Genomic DNA, 24673 nt, shown 5'->3' on the forward strand with positions numbered 1-24673 from the left:
TAGGGCATCGGTACTTATATGTAAATACAAAATAGTCTTAAAAAAGTTAACAATCATATTAATCTTCAATACAAGAAAACCAGAATGTGGCAACTGGCACCCGGTCCACCGAGGCTCACATGATTGTTCTTGTCTTTTTCATGTCAATGGTCCTAAAACACATTTTTAGGGTTGTGTACTATAGAAGTAAATATTTAACTCCGAGGATTTATTCAAAGTTTAAAATTGCAATACATTCATAGCCCGTCTTTAAGGAGACCTGTTAAATGTAGGCGACTATTTCATTAGGACATTTGAGTAAACAACAACAGTCAAACATTTCTTTAAATTTGACTGACTTAATCAAGTAGAGCCCACACTTAAGTCAACCTCAATCCATTACAATTAGGCGGACACAAATTTGTATTCATATGCTGACTGAAATTTTCTTCAGATGTTGTTCAGTAACAATAATTATCTCATATCAAAACTTTTATGATCATTATTTTTCAAAACTGCTAACTATTAATGATGGTGGTAAACATACACTGCAGTTGTAATAATACACTCGACAGAGTACTATAGTGTAAGATAGTGGCACTAGTACACTATGGACGCAGATGTATTTTATGAATATACACTTCGTCTCTCACAGTCAAATTATCCTGACCGTCCACCTTAAGAATTTACTCCCACCTTTCTTTTTAAATATCAGTAAGGCAATTGGCTACAGTGGAACGTGAATGACAGATAACACCGATTGGCGATTTGCTGAATAAAAAGGTGATTGACCGCGACGTTTACATTTGCAATTGGGTGATAAGTGCCTGACGTACACAAATGTAAAATATGATTGGCTGATTTGTCACGCCCATTATACTCCGGTCTGCGGCAATATCTACTTGTATTTGTTTGACAGCGCTTTGTCAATTTGACAGCTTTTGCGCTAATTTAACAGGTAGATTATATAAAATGCATCATTCTCATTCAACAATGTCGGGGTTGTGAGGACAGAGAAATTTGGAGAGCTTTGGTGACAGATGGTGACTAACAGGGGAAAACGACGTATAAACGTTAAATTAATGGACAAGTACCATAAGCAGAATAAAATGAACAAAGACTTTTCTGACCTTTTACTGGTGACATGAGGCTGAAACAGCGAATGCCGCTTCACTTGCGCTATACTGGAGCTGAGGCTTCAAAGCTTCGAATCTTTTTCAGCACAAATAGAAAGAAAGCCTCAAAGCTTCACGAGGCTTCATTTCCCCATCATTATACATAACGAATTATTCCCAAATCTTCTTTTTTACAAAGTCCCTCTCTATAAATACACGTACTTGTCACGTTTCTCATCTTCTTTTCTTCCTTGATGTTTCCTGAGGGCGGCACGGTGGTGCAGTGGGTAGCGCTGCTGCCTTGCAGTTGGGAGACCTGGGGACCCGGGTTCGCTTCCCGGGCCCTCCCTGCGTGGAGTTTGCATGTTCTCCCCGTGTCTGCGTGGGTTTCCTCCGGGCGCTCCAGTTTCCTCCCACAGTCCAAAGACATGCAAGTTTGGTGGATTGGCGATTCTAAATTGGCCCTAGTGTGTGCTTGGTGTGTGGGTGTGTTTGTGTGTGTCCTGCGGTGGGTTGGCACCCTGCCCAGGATTGTTTCCTGCCTTGTGCCCTGTGTTGGCTGGGATTGGCTCCAGCAGACCGCCGTGACTCTGTGTTTGGATTCAGCGGGTTGGAAAATGGATGGATGGATGGATGTTTCCTGATGGGGGTCATTAAATGAAGACACGTCGCCCCGCAGAGCGGACACTTCTGCACGGTCTACGATTAGACGGATCAGTCCGATGCTGTGACGTGCTGATTGCTCAATAAAGTCACACGAGCTAAAGGATTGCCGCCCATTTCCCGCTCTCCATTCTCGCGCCTTCTCACTAACGTGTCACGTGCACGCGCCGCCGCCACAGATAATTTAAACCCGCGCGCGCGCTCTCTTGTTCATGTGGTGTTCCTGTTGGGCGCATTTACAGCATGGCGCGTTTAGACTGTTTGTCTTTTCTGGCTGGTCGTTTGCGTGTCGGGCGCTCAGTTTGTCTTAGGGGATGTCCGCGTGACTAAGAAATGCGACGAGGACAAGAAGATGACGCTGTCATTTGATGGCTCTCCGACCGTTTTTATCCAGAGTGAGTGCGCCGTGTCTTCAATCACTGGGACTTGTCCGTGCCTGCTTCTTTAACTCAATGTCGCCACCTCTTTTTTTGTATTTCTTAGAGACGAGAGCTGGATTGGTAAAGGTGACCAAAGATCTCCCAGCAATCGTTCTCCGTGGACAGTCTGGTCGCACCACACTAATGGTGCCGTTTTCTTCTCCGTACGGTTATGTAGCTGAGCAGGTGAGTAGCGCCAGCACTTCAGCCGTTGGTGGTTTTTAATCAAGCTGTATATCCTGGTTTGTGCCTCTCCTGTTCTCTTTAGGGCTCCCAGTATGTAATAACCATTGCTGTTGGATCAAGATCAAATGTAAAAACGTTCACATGCCCTAAGCCAGGTATACTGCTTTTCTAGATTACCACCTGGAGTGTCTCTGCCATTTTCTAAATAGAATCTTTCACAGATTGGCGAGCTGTTACCGTCATTGTTAATGAGAGATGCACAGTTACTGACAGTGAGAAGCTCCCTTGTGGAGGGTCTTCATCTATCAATCCAGCAGACTGTGAAGCCAACAACTGTTGCTATGATTCGAGCAGCAGCACCAGTCCATGCTACTATGCCAATGATGGTGAGTGGTTTGGGGGATGTGTGTGAGCAAAGGTGGCTGCTACTGGATATTTATGCTTGTTTGCTTTGGCCAGTGACTGTGCAGTGCACCCTGGATGGCCAGTTTGTGGTGGTGGTGTCTGAGAATGTGACCCTTCCTCCTCTGGATCTTGGGTCCATCCAGTTGGTGGACAGCAGTTGCAGCCCTGTGACCAGCCTGTCCAGCTTTGTTGTGTACCAGTTTCCAGTCAGTGCCTGTGGCAGCACAGTTCAGGTGAGACTCCATCTGGGGGATATATAGGAGCAGGGGGCTCTCCTCCTACTTGTGATCTTGAGTGCTGGGTATTTAAATGTAACCCCACCCCCACCAAATCCTGTACTAACTTCCTGGTCAACAGTAATTGTAAAGTTCCTGTTTTCAGCTGTCTGGTGGCAATGTGACTTACCAGAACACCATGTCTGCTGCCATCACTGTGCGCAGTGGTCCAGAGGGCTCCATCACCAGGGACAGTGTCTACAAGTAAGGCTTCTAAACCTGCTTCATCTAACCCTAAATGTGATCTACTTCCTATGATGTGGTGTTTCTCTCCTCAGGTTGTTCTTCCAGTGCACCTACTCTGGAAGCCAGGATGTGCAAGTGGAGGCTGAGGTGTATACTGTGGCACCACCTCTTCCAGTAGTAGAGCAAGGGCCATTTGACCTGGAATTGGTCATTGCAACAGGTATTGTAGGAGGTGGTGGCTCATTTCATTTGTTAAAAATTGCTTCATTTATTCAATCGGTGGGTTTGTAGCTTGTCTGTTAATGCCACCTCCTTTCCATGGTCAGATTCCTCCTATGGCTCCTACTATGTGGATGCTGACTACCCAGTGACCAAAACTCTGAGGGATCCTGTGGCTGTGGAAGTGCACATTGTGAACAGGACTGACCCTAACCTTGTTCTGACTCTTGGGGACTGCTGGGTCACCCCAGGACCTTCTGCTTCCAGCCAGCCCCAGTGGAGCCTTTTGGTTAATGGGTAGGTGCTCCTCCTCATGTGCGGGTGGTGTTGGGATAGTTTTGGCTGTTTAGTGCTAACTAGGGGGTCTGCTTGTCCCAGGTGCCCATACACAGGTGACAACTACTTGACCAGCTTGGTGACTGTGGACAGTACATCTGGAGTGGCCTACCCAAGTCATTACAAGAGATTTGTGTTTGAGATTTTTGCTTTTGTGGATCCTGTAGCTCAGCAAGCCTTGGCTGAAAAGGTAGAAATACTGTCTTGTGCTGCTTTGAGGCACCTATGGCCTAACATGAAGTAATACTGTGGTGGTCTCTAGTTTTGGGTATCCACGGGGCAAGGACTCTTGACTTCTGGGGCTATGAGTGATTGTGTGGCTTCACCATTGTCTTTTTTTCTTTGTAGATCTTCATCTACTGTGTTGCTGTTGCCTGCTATCCCTCTGCCACAGACCCCTGTACTCAGAGCTGCCCTGCAAGAAGTGCGTAGCCTGCTTCAAACTAACAGACCAGTGATGCTGGTTATCTTTGTGGAACATTGACTTCATATTTGGAATGAATAGATTTCTAACATGTCGAGTTAGATGACTAGAAGCATTTGGGTTTCTCAATTTATGCTCCGAAGGTGGTTTTTGAAGTAACCCTCTTCTCCCCACATTCTTTTAGGATCTGGCAGAGCTGCAGACAAGTTGGCACGAATTGCTTCATCCAGGAAGAATGTGCTCCTTCACAGTGGTCCTGTTGTCCTTGAGGCTGACCAGGTGCTAACTTCCAGACTCCAGCAGCAAGGTAACCATCTTGTTTCTCTTACTGGAGTAGGCCAGAGTTCTGCTTGTTTTTGTAGAGTGGGGTTTAAGAACTTGTGGGGCAAGTCTGGTTGGCTGCCCTACAAAGGGGGCTCATTTTAGCTTCACAGAGACACTTTACCCCATCTGCTTTCAGGATCGGGCAGAGCTGCAGACAAGTTGGCACAAATACATTCATCCAGGAAGAATGTGCTCCTTCACAGTGGTCCTGTCATCATGGAGGCTGACCAGGTGCAAACATCCAGGCTGAAGCATGAAGGTAACCATCTTGATCCTCCTCCTGGAGTAGGCCAGATATCTGAGGTATTCATCCTTCACTGTTTGGCTTGGAGAGTAAATGTCCTTGGTCTTCCTCTCACAGCCCCATTTCCTACTGGATACCTGGTGCTGGGAGTTGCAGTTGCCATGCTGATGATGGTCCTGATTTTGGCTGTAGTTCCTGTGAGGAGGTTGAACAGTCAAAAAGTGAATCTGAAATTTTAATAAACCTTTTTTGGGGTACAAAATTTGACTGTTCTTATTGCTCACGTGCGGGAGTAGATGGGTGGTTATGCTTTGGAGTTTTTTTTGACTTCATACCATTCAGATGTTTGGAGGGGTAGTCCACACTTTGGCACACTGAAGGAATTGCTTAGGAGATGTTGCTTGGAAGTTGTAAATGACCTGTGGGGGGAGCTTGTTTTACGTACTTTGTTGTAACTGGTCACATGTAGACGTCCTACATGCAAAGTTGTAAGTTTGCAATACTAATGTGGGGGGGAGGGGGGCTTTCAACATCTCCTGTATGTGAACCTCTGATCCCCGCTCTCGTACCTCTGCCTTCAGGGTAGGTTGCTTGACTTCATGCAGTTGTCTAGGGCAGCTGTTTTCAAACTGGTAGTGGGCATGAAGTAACAAAGGGGAACAAATGTTGCCATATGTGGCATAATTTTGCTATTCATAGGGAAACTTAACTAGTCTAGGGTTTATTTCTCCTGGATCTCTTCCAATTTTATCCCTTGCTTATATGGTTTATCCTGTTAGTTGTGCATTACTCTTTTTTCTGTTCCCCACTGGAGTAACTTTAAATTTGTTAATCCGATTTGTCTGGTACTTAACTCATCGACCACATTTTTTTTTTTTTTACTCTTGACATGCATGTGGTGGTTATTTCCTTGATTGGATATCCTCAGCCTTCCTTTTTAATAGTATAGGGACCTAATCAATGACTTTAATTGGTGTGACTTAAACCACCTGGACACCAGCAAAACCAAGGAGCTGGTGGTGAATTTTAGGAGGACCAGACCCCTCATGGACCCCGTGATCATCAGACGTGACTGTGTGCAGACCTATAAATACCTGGGCGTGCAGCTGAATGTTAACTTGGACTGGACTGCCAATACTGATGCTCTGTGTAAAAGGACAGAGCTGCTTATACTTCCTTAGAAGGCTGGTGTCCTTCAACATCTACAATAAGATGCTGTAGGTGTTTTATCAGACGGTTGTGGTGTGCTGGGGAGGCAGCATAAAGGACGCCTCGTGCCTTGACAAACGGGTGAGGAAGGCAGGCTCTATTCTTGGCATGGAGCTTGACATCTGTGGCAGAGCAGGCACTCAGAAGGCTCCTATCAATAATGGAGAATCCACTAAACAGTGTCTCCTCCAGACAGAAGAGCAGCTTCAGTGACAGACTGCTGTCCCTGTCCTGCTCCACTGCCAGACTGAGAAGATTGTTCCTCCCCCAAACTGACTGTACCTCTTCCCCCCCACCCAGGGTGGAATTGATAATATTTAACATACAAAGTTAGTATTTTTTCCTGCATTGTTATCAATCATTCTTTAATAATTTTTTTTTTTTTTTTTTTTTTTAATCTGGCTGCTGCTGGAGTATGTGAATTTCTTCTTGCAATTTAATAAAATATCTAATACCCTGGTCCTCCTAACCACCTTCATGATTTTCTTTCAAACCTTGCTCATGCAATCTCGTTAAGAACCAGAAAGCATCACACATTACAAATACCAATGACCTCCACCATTTTATTCTCGCATCGGTTAACTTGATGTACCTGCAGTCCTCTGGCTTCCAGTGTGTTTGTATAATCTTTTTCATGAACAAAGAGCTCCTGATAGCAGTGTGTTTTGTAATGGTTAAGGTGTTAAACCTCCATGCCAGAGCTTGTGGATTAAAGAAATCCCACCACTGTGACCTTTAAAAGTCACTTTGGCTGCAAGGGGACCAATGTTATGAATTGCAGCTTGTCCTCTTGATTTAATGTCCAACAGTGACCTTGCTTTCTCTATCTAATGTACTTCCCATTCTCAGGTACTTTAGCATTTCCACTTCCTTCCCTTGCTCCTGCTGTAGCAATTTGAGTAAAGAAGCGGGCAGGAGTTACTTCACACATTTATGAGTAATTTGGCCAAAGTCTTTAAAGATGCGATTTGCATGGTGGTAAACCATGGCCTTGCAGCTTCAGTAGCAGTGTAATTTGATTCCATAGACCAGTCTTGGCTTGTCTTCAGTCCAGCTTGCTTTTCCATCATGAGGTCTTCAAATGGAGTAATGAGAATGGGCCACATGTCTACCTCAATAGGGCTGCCAAGATTAAACTTCTCGTGTCCATCTGGTATGAGAAGTGAAGGTGGACTGATCAACTTGTTACCATTCTTACAACAAACCAATAGGGCAGGGGTGGTGAAATCCAGGCCTCAAGGGCTGCAGGCTTTCATTCTTACCATCTTAATTATTGAACAGTTTCTGCTGCTGGCCCCATACTTTAATTGGCAGCAAAATAAGCCACCACATGACCTGTGCCCATTACACAATACCTGAAATTAAGGAGAGATGATGGTCGTGGTAAGGTTGATCTCTCTCAAGTCACCCAAACATTTTGACAGTGCTCTTAGAACAGAAAAACAGTTTTCAACATGTGTGCTGTGGCAGAATGAGAGCAGCAACAAGCCACAGAATTAAATGAGGTTAATTAACATCAAGAATTGGATTCTCATTAAGAAAGTGGAGTTTGAAGCCCCAGTTTAGCTGGTCATCTGTTAGTTTGTTTCACATCTCATTTCTGCTTGGCTGTCCTTTAATGAAGAAAGGAATCAATTCAGAGGGCTGAACTCTTCTAACAGGGAAAATCTATCTAAAATGGAATGTAAAAGGAGTTAAGTAGCAGTGAAAACTGATCACTGATTAGGAAAAGGGTGAGAAGGAAAACCTGCAGCCACTGCGGCCCTCCAGGCTTGGAGTTTGCCACCTCTGCTCTAGGGGGTTTCATTAGAGAGTGGTTTGGAATTCAATGCCAATCATAAGCCGCCGTACTTTGCCTAAATAAAGCAATGGTGGTTGGATGAGCTTGTAACGGTGCTACTAGAGATTAAAAGTGCAACACCCTGCATTGACTCTGATTCATGAAGGTGCAGGGGCTGTTGGGATCAAATGGGGGTCAGTGTGGCTTTTTAAAAAAAGGGGGAGGGGGGCAAAATGACCAAAAGGAAGGATTATTTTGTGTTTCACGTTCCTGTCTGTCTGCATTCTGTTGGGTTACTTGTGCTTAATCATATTGGCCCGGCACGTTTCTTGGTTGGTGTCTGGATTGTCTGCCTGTTACTTGAGGACTGTCTGTCTAGGGATTTATGGACATCTTGAGAAGAAGGGAGCGCTCCTGAACCAGAGTTCACCATTTTGGGAACTACCGGTAGGGCTTTATTTTTTTTTTTTTTACATTCCCCCCTTCGACGTGCTGATCTCTGGATTATCTATCTTCATTACATTTTTTCCGTTGCAGTTTCCCCGTGGACTTTATAGTGAGTGAGTGTTTTATTGTTGTGGTTGGTTTTCATGTTTTATTGTACATCACCATAAAGGAACTGGGATGGGATCATTTGTTTTCATGATTCGTGTTAATACATTCATTATTTGCTATTTTTATTTCCGATGGCTTTTTGTCTCTGTGAGTGCGTGAATGGCAGGCCAAGGCTGGGTGCATCCCTGCAATCTCCACCATCATAATAAATAAATCCCCATCTTCTCGATTGGCGTGAATCTTGGTGGCACCGGACCGATACAAGCTGTACTTGAATTCTATTGTATAGTTTGTGGATGTCTCACAGGCTGGAAGTCCAAAACACTGTCCCCCCCTTGCCACGCTGGTCTGATGTTCCGTTTTCAACCCAATCAATAAAATTCCCTAATCCTGAGTTTATCCTAAAGATTGGGGTGGTTAGGTAAAAAAAATAAAATCCAAGCTCTGATGATGTGAGGAACTAAAAACGGGCCTCTGGACCTGTTGACCTTTCATGAGCTTTGTCTACTTTACATATGAAGCCTCATTAAATATTAACTTCTGCACTAGAAATAAGGCCACCGCATGGCTCCAATGGAAGTTGCTTTGGCTAAAGGCGTCCACAAAAGTAGTGACGCTGTTTTGTCTTGACCGTGCTGCTCTTCTTCATGAGATCCATTTCTGCTTTTCCCGGTGACTTGGGCTATGAAGGTCATTGCAAATCAGCTTGACCAGAAAAGTGAACTTTTGATCTGGTGCGAGTGAAATTGAAGTAAATAATAAAACTCGAACCTCTTCTCTGACATTCCCTTAAATTTCTTTTCATGAAGTTCAGCTGTTGTAGGAGGTCTCCTTAAAAAGTGCACAGAAGTCAATTGAAATGATATCTGGGTAGCTGGGTGGGACTGTCAGCAGTTTCAGAGCGTGGTTTTGAGTGTGTTTGGGGGGCGGGGGTCTCCACATTCCTAAAACCACCATTAAATTCCATGGGCACCTTGCCACAAAATCTCTGGAAGGGATGGATGTTTAATGATTACATCCATCAGTCCAGGAATGTGCCCATTCCAGCAATCATCAGGCACGAGGAAGAAACAAACCCTGGATGAGGCATCAAGACATTGCAAGGTGAAAACGAACGCACACACACACATGGGTCATTTTAGCACCACCAGACCTGCATGTCCTTGAAAGGAAACCAGAGCACATTATGGAAACCCACCAGGGGGGTAAAAAAAAATAAAAAGGTGGGGAACACCAGTGATGTGACTCCCTACGAGGCAGCAGTGCCACTGCTCTGTCACAATGTGTAATTATTAACAGTATTCATTATTTAACCCTAATCCATGAATGTGGGGGGGGGGGGGGGGTCTCCAAGACCCCCAGTCACAGATTTTCAAATTCTTTCCCTTTCAAGGTAATAAGATGGCCATTTTGTGTTGTCTTGAAAAATGTGCCGGAATCCGCTTCTCAGTAGCTTAGTGCAAATAAGTGCTACAGTATCACAAAGTAGTTGGGGGTCTCCGAGACCCCCCTTCATGGAAACGTTACCATTTTTGTACAAGTGTTTTTGCTTTGTTTTATATTTGAAGTTTCTCACTGGGACCTTCAAAGCAGCAGAAATTGTTCTGTAACCTTCCCCAGATTTGTGCCTCGAGACAATCCTGTCTCGGAGGTCTACAGACAATTCCTTTGACTTCATGCTTGGTTTGTGCTCTGACATGAACTGTCAACTGTGGGACCTTCTATAGACAGGTGTGTGCCTTTCCAAGTCCTGTCCAGTCAATTGAATTTACCACAGGTGGACTCCAATGAAGCTGCAGAAACCTCTCAAGGATGATCAGGGGAAACAGGAGGCACCTGAGCTCAATTTGGAGCTTCACGGCAAAGGCTGTGAATACTTATGGACATGTGCTTTCTCATTTTTTTTAATTTTAATAAATTTACAAAAACCTCAAGTAGACTTTTTTCACGTTGTCATTATGGGGTGTTGTGTGTAGAATTCTGATGAAAAAAATGAATTTAATCCATTTTGGAATAAGGCTGTAACATAAGAAAATGTGATGCACTGTGAATACTTTCCTATCTATGTATCTATCTAGTTGACCAACTGACAAAGTGAAATTTAACAAGATACTCCATTTTGAGCACTAGGTGTCCACTAAGAAATGACAATGATATGATATTTCAATATTTAGGGGTAATCCGCCCAATTTTCTACTGCACAAGATTTCAGAATGTAAAACAAGGAGTGTCAAATGCCATGCAAGTACTTAGAATGGGAGTGGAGGGGTGTCCCGCTTCCATGACCTGTGTGACGCACTGGGAGCATCAGGACCTGTCACAGGAATTGAAGCATCAGTGCAAGTGTTCAGTGACGGCAGGTGCTACCACCTAGGAGTTGTGAGCAGGCAAAACTCCAGAAATCCCACTTTGTATAAAACCAAAACCCAAAGCAGCAGCTCACTCTTCAATGTCCCCCTCTAACTCAGTTGTTGTTTTAAATTGCCACAGTAAGAAAAAAATAAAAATACTAAAGCCATTCATGTAGCTAAGAAAATGTATTAAATCCTCAGATTCACTTTTTGCCAGTTGAACTTCCTCACAGCAAGTACAGCCAACATCTGCACCACCATCAACATGGCAGCTGCAACTCCCAGCACCAGGTATCCAGTGGGAAAAGGGGCTGTGGGATGAAGACGAAGGACATTTACTCTCCAAGTCATACAGTGAATGATGAAGACAAAGGATCAGCCAAACCCAGAAGTAGAACTCTGGCCTACTCCAAGATGGTTACCTTCCTGCTCCAGCCTGATTCTTCGCACCTGATCAGCCTCAAAGACCACTGGACCACTGTGAAGGAGCACATTCTTCTTGGATGAAGTCATTCATGCCAAATTTTCTGCAGCTCTGCCAGATCTTGATAGCAGAAGAGAGTAAGGGTTAGTTCAACTAAGGCATTAGGAGCCAAACTGCCTCCACTCCTCTCTGCATTTAACAAAGCTGTGCATTCCAAATACGGAGTAAATGTTCTACTAAGATAGTCAACATACAATACAATACAATACAATTTATTTTTGTGTAGCCCAAAATCACACAAGAAGTGTCACAATGTGCTTTAACAGGCCCTGCCTCTTGATAGCCCCCAGCCTCGACTCTCTAAGAAGACAAGAAAACCCTTGTAGGGAAAAAATGGAAGACACCTCGGGAAAGGCAGTTGAAAGAGAGACCCCTATCTAGGTGCTGTGTGTGTCAAAAAGAAGGGGGTCAATACAATACACAGAACAGAACAAATCCTCAATACAGTATAAAAATAAAAATTGTAGAATTACGGAGGAGAATTTAACAGTAGATGATATCACATAATAGGATTTGGATCGGTTTATCACAGCATCTCTGGTCAATTCATTTGAATTAAGCTACTCACTTCTCGCAGGGCAGCTCTGGGTACAGGGTTCTGCTGCAAAGGGATAGCAGGCAGCAGTAACACAGTAGATGAAGATCTACAGAGAGAAAAGGGAAAATCACACTTGGTAGGAGCTCCACAACTGGACACCTACAACTCCTTCTCAGTTCTTTTACAAGACCTCTGATTCTGCTTCACTGCAGACTGAAGTCGTAAAGAAACATGGAACATGACCACAAGAGCCTCAAAAGCAGCCATGATGCAGAATCTGTACAAGGCAAGGAAACCCACCTTTTCAGCCATGACTCGCTGAGCTACAGGATCCACTAAAGCAAACATCTCAAATCTCTTGTAATGACTTTGGTAGGCCACTCCAGATGTGCTGTCCACAGTCACCAAGCTGGTCAAATAGTTGTCCCCAGTGTATGGGCACTTGGGCAAAGCAGACCCCCAAGTTAGCACTGAAGAACCAAGACAATCCCTACACCACCCTCACAAAGGGGGGCACCTACCCATTCACCAGAAGGCTCCACTGGGGATGGCTGGAAGCAGAAGGTCCTGAAGTGACCCAGCAGTCCCCAAGAGTCAGAACAAGGTTAGGGTCAATCCTGTTCATGATGTGCACTTCCACAACCACAGGATCCCTCAGAGTTTTGGTCACTGGGTAGTCAGCATCCACATAGTAGAAGCCATAGGAGGAATCTAGACATGGAAAAGAGATTTTGGTTACAGGGAAGAATTTCAGGTAGGCCTGAAAATGATCTTCTCATATGAAGGCCACTATGTTCTAGAGGAGGTTCATTCAGAGATTACTTTTTAAGGAATCAGCTGATAAGCCCACAGGGATCCCACCTCATGAAGTATCTGTTGCAATGACCAATTCCAGGTTAAATGGCCCTTGCTCTACTACTGGAAGAGGTGGCGCCACAGTATACACCTCAGCCTCCACTTGCACATCCTGGCTTCCTGAGTATGTGCACTGGAAGAACAACCTGAGGAGAGAAACATCACATCATAGCAGGTAGAGCACATTTAGTGTTAGAGGAAGCAGGTCCAGAAGCCTTACTTGTAGACACGGTCCCTGGTGATGGAGCCCTCTGGACCACTCCTCACAGTGATGGCAGCAGACATGGTGTTCTGGTAAGTCACATTGCAACCAGCCACCTGAAACAGGGACATTACAATAACTGCTGGCCCCAACTGATTGGGTGAGGCCACCTTTCCGTACCACTGGCACCCCATTTTGCACTTTAGAATTATTCTCAGAATTCTAAACCAGAAATCAAGCAGATTGGTGACATCTTAACATTGTTTTATGTGGGGTGAAGTTCAGATTGTGTTTGCCCATCACATTTTTTCAAGCCAAACATCTTCTGAACCGACACCTGGGAAATGTTATGACGTCCCCCAGATGGAGCCTCACGTGAACTGTGCTGCCACAGGCACAGACTTGAAACTGGTACATGACAAAGCTGGACAGGCTGGTCAAAGGGCAGCAGCTGGATTAACTATTACACAAAGTAGACAGTGCTTAGGGCATCGGTATTTATATGTAAATATAAAATAGTCTTAACAAAAGTTAACAATCATATTAATCTTCAATACAAGAAAATCAGAATGTGGCAACTGGCACCCGGTCCACCGAGGCTCCCATGATCGTTCTTGTCTTTTTCATGTCAATGGTCCTAAAACACATTTTTAGTGTTGTGTACTATAGAAGTAAATATTTAACTCCGAGGATTTATTCAAAGTTTAAAATTGTAATACGTTCATAGCCCGTCTTTAAGGAGACCTGTTAAATGTAGGCGACTATTTCATTAGGACATTCGAGTAAACAACAACAGTCAAACATTTCTTTAAATCTGACTGACTCAAACAAGTAGAGCCCACACTTAAGTCAACCTCAATCCATTACAATTAGGCGGACACAAATTTGTATTCATATGCTGATTGAAATTTTCTTCAGATGTTGTTTAGTACCCCTGCTTTAACCGTCACCTTATCGTGGTGGATGGGTTTGCGTGTCCCAATGATCCTAGGAGCTCTGTTGTCCGGGGCTTTATGCCCCTGGTAGGGCCACCCAAGGCAAACTGGTCCTAGGTGAGTGATGAGACAAAGAGCGGTTAAACAAACCTCCTATGAAGAAAAACAATTTTGGACGGCGTCTTCCCTTGCCCGGATGCGGGTCACCGGGGCCCCACTCTGGAGCCAGGCCTGGAGGTGGGGCTCGATGTCGAGCGCCTGGTGGCCGGGCCTGCACCCATGGGGCTCGGCCGGGCACAGCCCGAAGAGGCAACGTGGGTCCCCCTTCCCATGGGCTCACCACCTATGGGAGGGGCCAAGGAGGTCGGGTGCAGTGTGAGTTGGGTGGTGGCCAAAGGCGGGGACCTTGGCGGTCCGATCCTCGGTTACAGAAACTGGCTCTTGGGATGTGGAATGTCACCTCTCTGAAGGGGAAGGAGCCTGAGCTAGTGCGCGAAGTTGAGAGGTTCCGGCTAGATATAGTCGGACTCACCTCGACGCACAGCTTGGACTCTGGAACCAATCTCCTTGAGAGGGGCTGGACTCTCTACCACTCTGGAGTTGCCCCCGGTGAGAGGCGCCGAGCAGGTGTGGGTATACTTATTGCCCCCCAACTTGGAGCCTGTACGTTGGGGTTTACCCCGGTGGACGAGAGGGTAGCCTCCCTTCGCCTTCGGGTGGGGGGACGGGTCCTAACTGTTGTTTGTGCGTATGCACCGAACAGCAGTTCGGAGTACCCATCCTTTTTGGAGTCCCTGGAGGGGGTGCTAGAGGGCATACCTTCTGGGGACTCCCTCGTTCTGCTGGGAGACTTCAATGCTCACGTGGGCAATGACAGTGAGACCTGGAAGGGCGTGATTGGAAGGAATGGCCCCCCTGATCTGAACCCGAGCGGTGTTTTGTTATTGGACTTCTGTGCTCGTCACGGATTGTCCATAACGAACACCGTGTTCAAGCATAGGGGTGTTCATATGTGCACTTGGCACCAGGACACCCTAGGCCTCAGTTCGATGATCGACTTTGTGGTCGTGTCGTCGGACTTGCGGCCACATGTCTTGGACACTCGGGTGAAGAGAGGGTCGGAGCTGTCAACTGATCACCACCTGGTGGTGAGTTGGCTTCGATGGTGGGGGAGGATGCCGGTCAGGCGTGGTAGGCCCAAACGTGTTGTGAGGGTCTGCTGGGAACGTCTGGCAGAGCCCCCTGTCAGAAGTAGCTTCAACTCCCACCTCCGGCAGAACTTCGACCACATCCCGAGGGAGGTGGGGGACATTGAGTCCGAATGGGCCATGTTCCGTGCCTCTATTGTTGAGGCAGCTGACCGGAGCTGTGGCCGTAAGGTGGTCGGTGCCTGTCGTGGCGGCAATCCCCGAACCCGCTGGTGGACACCGGCGGTGAAGGATGCCGTCAAGCTGAAGAAGGAGTCCTACGGGACCCTTTTGTCCTGTGGGACCCCGGAGGCAGCTGATAGGTACCGGCAGGCCAAGCGGAATGCGGCTTTGGTGGTTGCTGAGGCAAAAACTCGGGCGTGGGAGGAGTTTGGGGACGCCATGGAGAATGACTTTCGGACGGCTTCGAGGAGATTCTGGTCCACCATCCGGCGTCTCAGGAAGGGGAAGCAGTGCAGTGTCAACACTGTATATGGTGGGGATGGTGCGCTGCTGACCTCGACTCGGGATGTTGTGGGTCGGTGGGAGGAATACTTCGAAGACCTCCTCAATCCCATTAACATGCCTTCCAATGAGGAAGCAGAGCCTGGGGACTCAGAGGTGGGCTCCCCCATCTCTGGGACTGAGGTCACCGAGGTGGTCAAAAAACTCCTTGGTGGTAGGGCCCCGGGGGTGGATGAGATACGCCCGGAGTTCCTCAAGGCTCTGGATGTTGTAGGACTGTCTTGGCTGACACGCCTCTGCAACATCGCATGGACATCAGGGACAGTGCCTCTGGATTGGCAGACCGGGGTGGTGGTCCCCCTCTTTAAGAAGGGGGATCGGAGGGTGTGTTCCAACTACAGAGGGATCACACTCCTCAGCCTCCCTGGAAAAGTCTATTCAGGGGTCCTGGAGAGGAGGGTCCGTCGGATAGTCGAGCCTCGGATTCAGGAGGAACAGTGTGGTTTTCGTCCTGGTCGCGGAACAGTGGACCAGCTCTATACCCTTAGCAGGGTCCTGGAGGGTGCATGAGAGTTTGCCCAACCAGTCTACATGTGTTTTGTGGACTTAGAAAAGGCATTCGACCGTGTCCCTCGGGGAATCCTGTGGGGGGTACTCCGAGAGTATGGGGTACCGGCCCCCCTGATAAGGGCTGTTCAGTCCCTGTACGATCGGTGCCAGAGCCTGGTCCGCATTGCCGGCAGTAAGTCGAACCCGTTTCCAGTGAGAGTTGGACTCCGCCAGGGCTGCCCTTTGTCACCGATTCTGTTCATATCTTTTATGGACAGAATTTCTAGGCGCAGCCAGGGTGTTGAGGGGGTCCAGTTTGGTGGGCTCAGGATTGGGTCACTGCTTTTTGCAGATGATGTTGTCCTGTTTGCTTCATCAGGCCGTGATCTTCAGCTCTCTCTGGATCGGTTCGCAGCCGAGTGTGAAGCGGCTGGGATGAGAATCAGCACCTCCAAATCCGAGACCATGGTCCTCAGCCGGAAAAGGGTGGAGTGCCCTCTCAGGGTTGGTAGCGAGATCCTGCCCCAAGTGGAGGAGTTCAAGTATCTCGGGGTTTTGTTCACGAGTGAGGGAAGAATGGAGCGTGAGATCGACAGGCGGATCGGTGCGGCATCCGCAGTAATGCGGGCATTGCATCGGTCTGTCGTGGTGAAAAAGGAGCTGAGCCGCAAGGCGAAGCTCTCAATTTACCAGTCGATCTATGTTCCTACCCTCACCTATGGTCATGAGCTATGGGTAGTGACCGAAAGAACGAGATCGCGAATACAAGCGGCTGAAATGAGTTTCCTCCGCAGGGTTTCTGGGCTTTCCCTTAAAGATAGGGTGAGAAGCTCAGTCATCCGGGAGGGGCTCAGAGTAGAGCCGCTGCTCCTCCGCATCGAGAGGAGTCAGATGAGGTGGCTCGGGCATCTGATCAGGATGCCTCCTGGACGCCTCCCTGGTGAGGTGTTCCGGGCACGTCCAACCGGGAGGAGGCCCCGGGGAAGACCCAGGACACGCTGGAGGGACTATGTCTCTCGACTGGCCTGGGAACGCCTTGGGATTCTCCCGGAAGAGCTAGAAGAAGTGGCCGGGGAGAGGGAAGTCTGGGCATCTCTGCTCAAGCTGCTGCCCCCGCGACCCGACCTCGGATAAGCGGGAGACAATGGATGGATGGATGGATGGATGGATGGTGTTTAGTAACAATAATTATCTCATATCAAAACTTTTACGATCATTATTTTTCAAAACTGCTAATCATAAATGATGGTGGTAAAAATACACTGCAGTCGTAATAATACACTCGACAGAGTACTATAGTGTAAGATAGTGGCACTAGTACACTATGGACGCAGATGTATTTTATGAATATACACTTCGTCTCTCACAGTCACTTTATCCTGACCATCCACCTTTAGAAATTACTCCCACCTTTCTTTTTAAATATCAATAAGGCAATTGGCTACAGTGGAACGTGAATGACAAATAACACCGATTGGCGATTTGCTGAATAAAAAGGTGATTGACCGTGACGTTTACATTTGTAATTGGGTGATAAGTGCCTGACGTACACAAATGTAAAATATGATTGGCTGATTTGTCACGCACATTATACTCCGGTCTGCAGCAATATCTACTTGTATTTGTTTGACAGCGCTTTGTCAATTTGACAGCTTTTGCGCTAATTTAAGAGGTAGCCTACACTGAAAAAAATCTTTCTTTGGTCTAGCTTATTTTACTCGTATAAATGAGTTTATTTTACATACAAATGGTAAAATTTAGAATTTACTTATGTTTACTAGTTTGCCCAACAAAATACATGGACTTTCAACTTTACATTACTTATTACATTGACTCTACTAAGTTTTTTGTTTAAATCCAATTATACATAGTTGGGCGGGCTTTTACTTTTGCGCATGCACACTGAGCAATTTCTCTTTCGTGCACAGTGATCATCATACGGGTATGCTCACTGAAGAGCTTCTGATTTGTGCAAATTAGTCACCTGATTTATATTCATAGAACTGGCGGGTGTTTAAGCAATTTTTCTTTACATTTCATGGAATTGGTAAGATATTAATTATTTATATTTTATATCAGTTTTTTTATGTGCGCAGTTTTGTTAAGACGTTAATAACTTACATTCCATATAAGCTACGATAATGTGAACAGCTTGTTAAGATGTTTATGTACTGCGGTTTAATCGCAGGCATTTATGTAGGTATTTTTGTTGTTAATTTGTCTACAACTCTCCAAAGAACTGACTGACTTATAGCGTGAAAGTGTGTGATTATAGTATTTATTACAAGTAACTTTTATTCTCCTCGTAATCAAAACCTGTTGAATGTCCTTTTTTTCCTCCGTTCCAAACGCCATTTTTTGAGCACTTGTTTCGCGATAATCAAAGTTTGCACAATTTGCAACTGGATTTATAAATTACATAGAGCAATTAATTATCTGAAGACACTGAGATGTACAGTTGCTCGTGTAAGTTTAAAAAATCTTTAACAAAGATCCTACATTCGGCGTACTTTTTAAAATACTTGTGTATATACAGTATCGCCAGTTTCAATATAAAGGTACTTCCTGGGTAAAAACAAAGTTTCAGAACAGGTAACTTATGATGCGACAAAAACGTCATTGCAAGGGAGAAAATGGGGAAACTTAAAGAAGACTACAAGGCATGTCATTTCTGCTTTATTAAGTTGTTGAATTGATATTTTATGTATTATATTTTTCTGATTCATGGCATATAAAATGGTTATTTATAAGAGGTATTCATTATTTTCTATCAGAATTTTTAATATATTCTCTTAGTATACTATTGGATATATATGGATATATATGGATTGCAGGTGGCAGCCAGTATTAATAGATAATTTGTATACTACAGATATAGATATATCTCTTAGAGTTATGTAATTATGTTATTATGGTAAAGATAAATTATTTGGAAATCACAAGTAAAATTAATTTTGTCATTTGTTTACTATTTTTACACAAACACATTATACATTCATTCAAAATGTTTTGTGTGTTTAAATTTATGACAGGTAATCACCAGTAAATATATATTTATAGCTGCACTTGATACTACTCCAAGTCTAAAATTACATATTTATTTTTAATAATTAATGCTGCATTATTTGCAATTCTTGTAGGTGTGAAATGAGGTGGTATTGTAATTTCTGCAGATCTGCTTAAGCACTATTGACTTCTTCCCAGCAATTTTGTACCTGGTCAGATTTGTGCAGTAGCAGAAGCAACGCACCCATGTTTAAAGGAGCCAGGCTCTTAGTCTGGTTATTATGGTTGGCAGACCAGCTTAAAATATAAAATGGCCAGTTACAGGACAACATTAAGATCCCTTGGATGCCCTGAGCTGAATTCATTAAAGAAGCAGTTGCAGGAAAAGTCTTCCGCAAGAAATATTAAAAAACCCAAGAAGGTTGAAGCGAATTGTCTTCCACCTTATCCAGCTGGGGAAATAAAACAAAGTCTTGAAAAAGAAAGACAGGAGTTTTTGAGTGAGGTGAGGAAGAAAGATAATCACAGTGTTAGCACCCCAAAAATGGCCAAAACATTTTCTCTCCGAAGGATTGAAGATTTCAAAGCAAGATGGCCAGCTCTCTTCAATGCCACTCAGGTACTGAAAAAATGTAAGTAATTTATCTTCTAAATTATTTTGCATTGTTATAGTTTCTTTTTTTCTGTGTAATATGGTGTAGTTTTAGAGCTTTTAAAATAAACACCTGTTTGTTATCATTTCAGAGTTGTTTGTAATTAGTTCCACTTTATAGTTTGTGTTCTATGTGTGCAGATCAGCAAAGAATTCCAAAGAATCCCAACAATCCATCTGGTTGCAAAGTTTACATCTTCCCTGGATAAATTCACACCAAGGCTGATAAGCATTTTCCGTAATAAGAAAGGTGCCAAAAGAAACCCAGATGATGCTAGATATCTTATGGGGTAACAAGCATAAGTAAATTCTTGCAGAGATATTTATTAAATGACCTGGTTTGGTTGCTTCTTCACAATGCCTCTTAATACTGATTTAAACAGGAAAATACTCTCCACAAGTGAAGAGAGCTTGTTCTCTGCTGTGTGATAAAGTACCTTGGTGACAATGTGGAGGATCTTCTCAGAGTACAGTATGTGGTAAGTGGATCAGTTTTATTTTTTTTCCTCTTCTGTTTGCGGAGATAGAGCCTGTATCTCAATATTCCATTGACTTAGTGGAGTTAAAAAAAAAAAAGCTCTAATCTATACGATGACAACTTTAAGAAACTAATAAATAAAATATATACTACTATAATATGTTAGTAACACTATATTCTTTCACTCAGTAGTTTATATTACTTTAATTTTTCTTTGCTTTGACAGTATATTGCACTGTTGCATGTCAGAAATAACACATATGGATGCTGATGCATAAAACATTGAAAACCAAAGAAATGACCAAGTCAAGTTTAGAAAAGGCTTGAAAGAAAAGCAATTGATTTCATTTGTTGGGTGATGCCCTCTATGCTGGATGTCATCCATCCTGATTATAAAACATTAGTAATCTGAAATTTTTTCAGGAACACTTTGATATTGTTTGGTACTATCCAGAATTAGTTTCTATTAAATTGTATTGTGTCACGATTTGCTTGGCTTTTTTTGCTTTAAAACCTGAGATTGAAATTCTTCTCAGCCTGCTCTACCAGTGTAGGACAAGGAACAGGTAAAGTGTTTATTTTTTGGTGGAGTATTCCTTTGAAATGTAGATGTATTTGTTATTGATATTAATTATGGCATTTTATTTTCTTTAGGATGTTGAAGCTGATAGTATTCAGTCTGACTGGAGTCAGTATGCTCTCAAACTAATTTGTGGTAAAGCATGAAGGAGCTCCTGATGCAGAACCAGCAGATGTTGGTGTGATTGTTGAGTGAATTGAATCTGTAAATAATTTTGGTGAATTTGCAACAGCATGTGCCATGTTACTATGTGTTATATATTCACTGAATCGAAGTTACCCTAAAGAGCTCAGATATAGTCAGTCAGTCATTTCCCAACCCGCTATTTCCTAACTACAGGCTCACAGGGGTCTGCTGGAGCCAATCCCAGCCAACACAGGGCACAAGGCAGGGACTAATGCCAGACAGGGCGCCAACCCACCGCAGAGCTCAGATATACTTTAGAAGTATTCCAAAAATTATTTTTGGAATTGAATGGTCTCAAACGTAGCTCAAAAGTTCTTTCTTTAAAAAACAGGTTAATGTGCTAATGTTAGTGCTTTATTTTTTGCATCAACTTTATTTACTGCAATATTAGAAGACCATATTGTTTTGTATATAAAGGGTATGACCATATTTCAGTCAAAAAAAGCATTGTTTACTGGATTTTTTTTTGTATTTACCTACCAATATAGAGGCCCTATTTTACATAAGAATTTGTTAAGGTGGGCTGCACAGTGGCACAGCAGTAGTGCTGCTGCCTCACAGTTAGGAGACCTGGGTTCGCTTCCCAGGTCCTCCCTGCATGGATTTTGCATGTTCTCCCCGTGTCTGTGTGGGTTTCCTCTGGGTGCTCTGGTTTCCTCCCAGAGTCCAAAGACATGCAGCTTAGGTGCATTGGCGATCCTAAATTGTGCTTGGTGTGTGTGTGTGTGCCCTGCGGTGGGCTGGCAACATGCCCGGGGTTTGTTCCTGCCTTGCTCCATATGTTGGCTGGGATTGGCTCCAGCAGGCCCCCATAACCCTGTAGTTAGGATATAGAGAGTTGGATAATGGATGGATGGCCCTACTTTACACAAGATTTTGTTAAGGTTATTAAGTTTACAGCTTCACAGTTAACCTTATTTTGTAAAAGTTACATACTGTGACTAGCAAACATTTAGAAGGAAATGAACAATTTGTAAAGTAAATGTCAGTGTTAATGAGCCCATAGGATGGCGGTAGGCATTTGAGAAGAGAAAATAAAGGTAAAATAAAATCTACATTGTAATTACTGTTATTTGTAAAGAAAAATATTGTAATAATGTTTTATACATTAAAATACAAAAACTATACTCTTGTGCTTTTTGTGCTTTTTTCCACTTTTATGACTTCTGTTTGAAAAGGTAAGAATATTGAGTTACGCTTACTCAAAAAATTATGGCAATCGATTGCGTAAACCTTTTTAAGTTTATTCCAATTAAAATCTTGTGTAACTTATACATACACCATTTGAGTAGGGTTAAATTATGAACACTAGTTGTTTCAACTTAAAAAAGTAATAATTTTGTAAATGAAAATGTTAGTTAATCCAAAAAATTCTTATCACATTTTTATTTTCACTCAACTCAAAAAGCAATGTTAAATTTACATTAATACCATTGTAGAATTTACTTAAAAGTAGTGTTAGTTGAAAGAACTTAAAAAGGTGAATGCAATTGATTGCCATAATTTTTTTAAGTTTATTCAACAAGTTATTTTTTTCAGTGAATGCATCATTCTCATTCGACAATGTTGGGTTGTGAGGACAGAGAAATTTGGAGAGCTTTGGTGACAGATGGTGACTAACAGCGGAAAACGACGTATAAAAGTTAAATTAATGGACAAGTACCATAAGCAGAATAAAATGAACACAGACTTTTCTGACCTTATGGTGACATGAGGCTGAAACACCGAAGGCCGCTTCACTTGCACTATTGATTTCTTGCCTTGACCTCAGTTAACCACCAGATGTCGGTGTTCATACTGGAGGTGAGGCTTCCAATCGTTTTCAGCACAAATAGTAAGAAAGCCTCAAAGCTTCACGAGGCTTCATTTCCCAATCATTATACATAACGAATTATTCCCAAATCTTCTTTTTTACAAAGTCCCTCTCTATAAATACACGTACTTGTCACGTTTCTCATCTTCTTTACTTCCTTGATGTTTCCTGATGGGGGTCATTAAATGAACAGACACGTCGCCCCGCAGAGCGGACACTTCTGCACGGTCTACGATTAGACGGATCAGTCCGATGCTGTGACGTACTGATTGCTCAAAAAACTCACAAGAGCTAAAGGACTGCCGCCCATTTCCCGCGCTCCATTCTCGCGCCTTCTCACTAACGTGTCACGTGCACACGCCGCCGCCACAGATAATTTAAACCCGCGCGCGCGCTCTCTTGTTCATGTGGTGTTCCTGTTGGGCGCATTTACAGCATGGTGTGTTTAGATTGTTGGTGTCTTTTCTGGCTGGTCGTTTGCGTGTCGGGCGCTCAGTTTGTCTTCGGGGATGTCCGCGTGACTAAGAAATGTGATGAGGAGACGATGACGCTGTCATTTGAAGGCTCTCCGACCGTTTTTATCCAGAGTGAGTGCGCCGTGTCTTCAATCACTGGGACTTGTCCGTGCCTGCTTATTTAACTAAATGTCGTCCCCTCTTTTTTTTTTTTTTTTTTTTTTTTTTTTTTTTTTTGTATTTCTTTAGAGACGAGAGCCGGACTGGTAAAGGTGACCAAAGATCTCCCAGCAATCGTTCTCCGTGGACAATCTGGTCGCACCACGCTAACGGTGCCCTTTTCTTCTCCGTACGGTTATGTAGCTGAGCAGGTGAGTAGCGCCGGCACTTCAGCCGTTGGTGGTTTTTAATCAAGCTGTTTATCCTGGTTGGTGCCTCTCCTGTTCTCTTTAGGGCTCCCAGTATGTAATGACCATTGCCGTTGGATCAAGATCAAATGTCAAAACCTTCACATGCCCTAAGCCAGGTATACTACTTTTCTAGATTAGCACCTGGAGTGTCTCTGCCATCTTCTAAATAGAATCTTTCACAGATTGGCGAGCTGTTACCGTCATTGTTAACGAGAGATGCACAGTTGCCGACAGTGAGAAGCTCCCTTGTGGAGGGTCTTCATCTATCAATCCAGCAGATTGTGAAGCCAACAACTGTTGCTATGATTCGAGCAGCAGCACCAGTCCATGCTACTATGCCAATGATGGTGAGCGGTTTGGGGGGTGTGAGTGAGCAAAGGTGTCTGCTACTGGATATTCATGCTTGTTTGCTTTGGCCAGTGACTGTGCAGTGCACCCTGGATGGCCAGTTTGTGGTGGTGGTGTCAGAGAATGTGACCCTACCTTCTCTGGATCTTGGGTCCATCCAGTTGGTGGACAGCAGTTGCAGCCCTGTGACCAGCCTGTCCAGCTTTGTTGTGTACCAGTTTCCAGTCAGTGCCTGTGGCAGCACAGTTCAGGTGAGACTCCATCTGGGGGATATATAGGAGCAGGGGGCTCTCCTCCTACTTGTGATCTTGAGTGCTGGGTATTTAAATGTAACCCCCCAAATCCTGTACTAACTTCCTGGTCAGCAGTAATTGTAAAGTTCCTGTTTTCAGCTAGCTGGTGGCAATGTGACTTATCAGAACACCATGTCTGCTGCCATCACTGTGAGCAGTGGTCCAGAGGGCTCCATCACCAGGGACAGTGTCTACAAGTAAGGCTTCTGAACCTGCTTCCTCTAACCCTAAATGTGCTCTACCTGCTGTGATGTGGTGTTTCTCTCCTCAGGTTGTTCTTCCAGTGCACCTACTCTGGAAGCCAGGATGTGCAAGTGGAGGCTGAGGTGTATACTGTGGCACCACCTCTTCCAGTAGTAGAGCAAGGGCCATTTGACCTGGAATTGGTCATTGCAACAGGTACTGTAGGAGGTGGTGGCTCATTTAATTTGTTAAAAATTGCTTCATTTATTCAATCGGTGGATTTGTAGCTTGTCTGTTAATGCCACCTCCTTTCCATGGTCAGATTCCTCCTATGGCTCCTACTATGTGGATGCTGACTACCCAGTGACCAAAACTCTGAGGGAT

General features: G+C 44.3%; 2 protein-coding genes across 5 annotated transcripts in view; both read left to right on the forward strand.

Moving 5' to 3' along the window:
• The window catches only part of LOC114641741 (zona pellucida sperm-binding protein 4-like), a 271334-nt gene that overhangs the window by 220044 nt on the left and 26617 nt on the right, over positions 1-24673 (forward strand). Inside the window, exons 10-12 of one of the 4 annotated variants that reach the window (XM_051927433.1) lie at positions 4132-4207; positions 4392-4514; positions 4668-4790. The exons of 1 other annotated variant lie outside the window; for it this stretch is intronic. In XM_051927433.1, coding sequence (XP_051783393.1) covers positions 4132-4207; positions 4392-4514; positions 4668-4790 — 322 coding nt within the window. Of the gene's footprint in view, positions 1-4131; positions 4208-4391; positions 4515-4667; positions 4791-4980; positions 5044-24673 lie in introns of those variants that run through there. 2 more of the 4 variants (XM_051927432.1, XM_051927430.1) reach the window with 2 other exon arrangements.
• The window catches only part of LOC114641722 (zona pellucida sperm-binding protein 4-like), a 177463-nt gene that overhangs the window by 47609 nt on the left and 105181 nt on the right, over positions 1-24673 (forward strand). The window contains exon 3 of the mRNA XM_051927462.1: positions 2264-2362. Coding sequence (XP_051783422.1) covers positions 2264-2362 — 99 coding nt within the window. The remainder of the gene's footprint in view (positions 1-2263; positions 2363-24673) is intronic.

The sequence above is a fragment of the Erpetoichthys calabaricus genome, chromosome 5, assembly GCF_900747795.2.
Source record: "Erpetoichthys calabaricus chromosome 5, fErpCal1.3, whole genome shotgun sequence".
Lineage (NCBI taxonomy): Eukaryota > Metazoa > Chordata > Cladistia > Polypteriformes > Polypteridae > Erpetoichthys > Erpetoichthys calabaricus.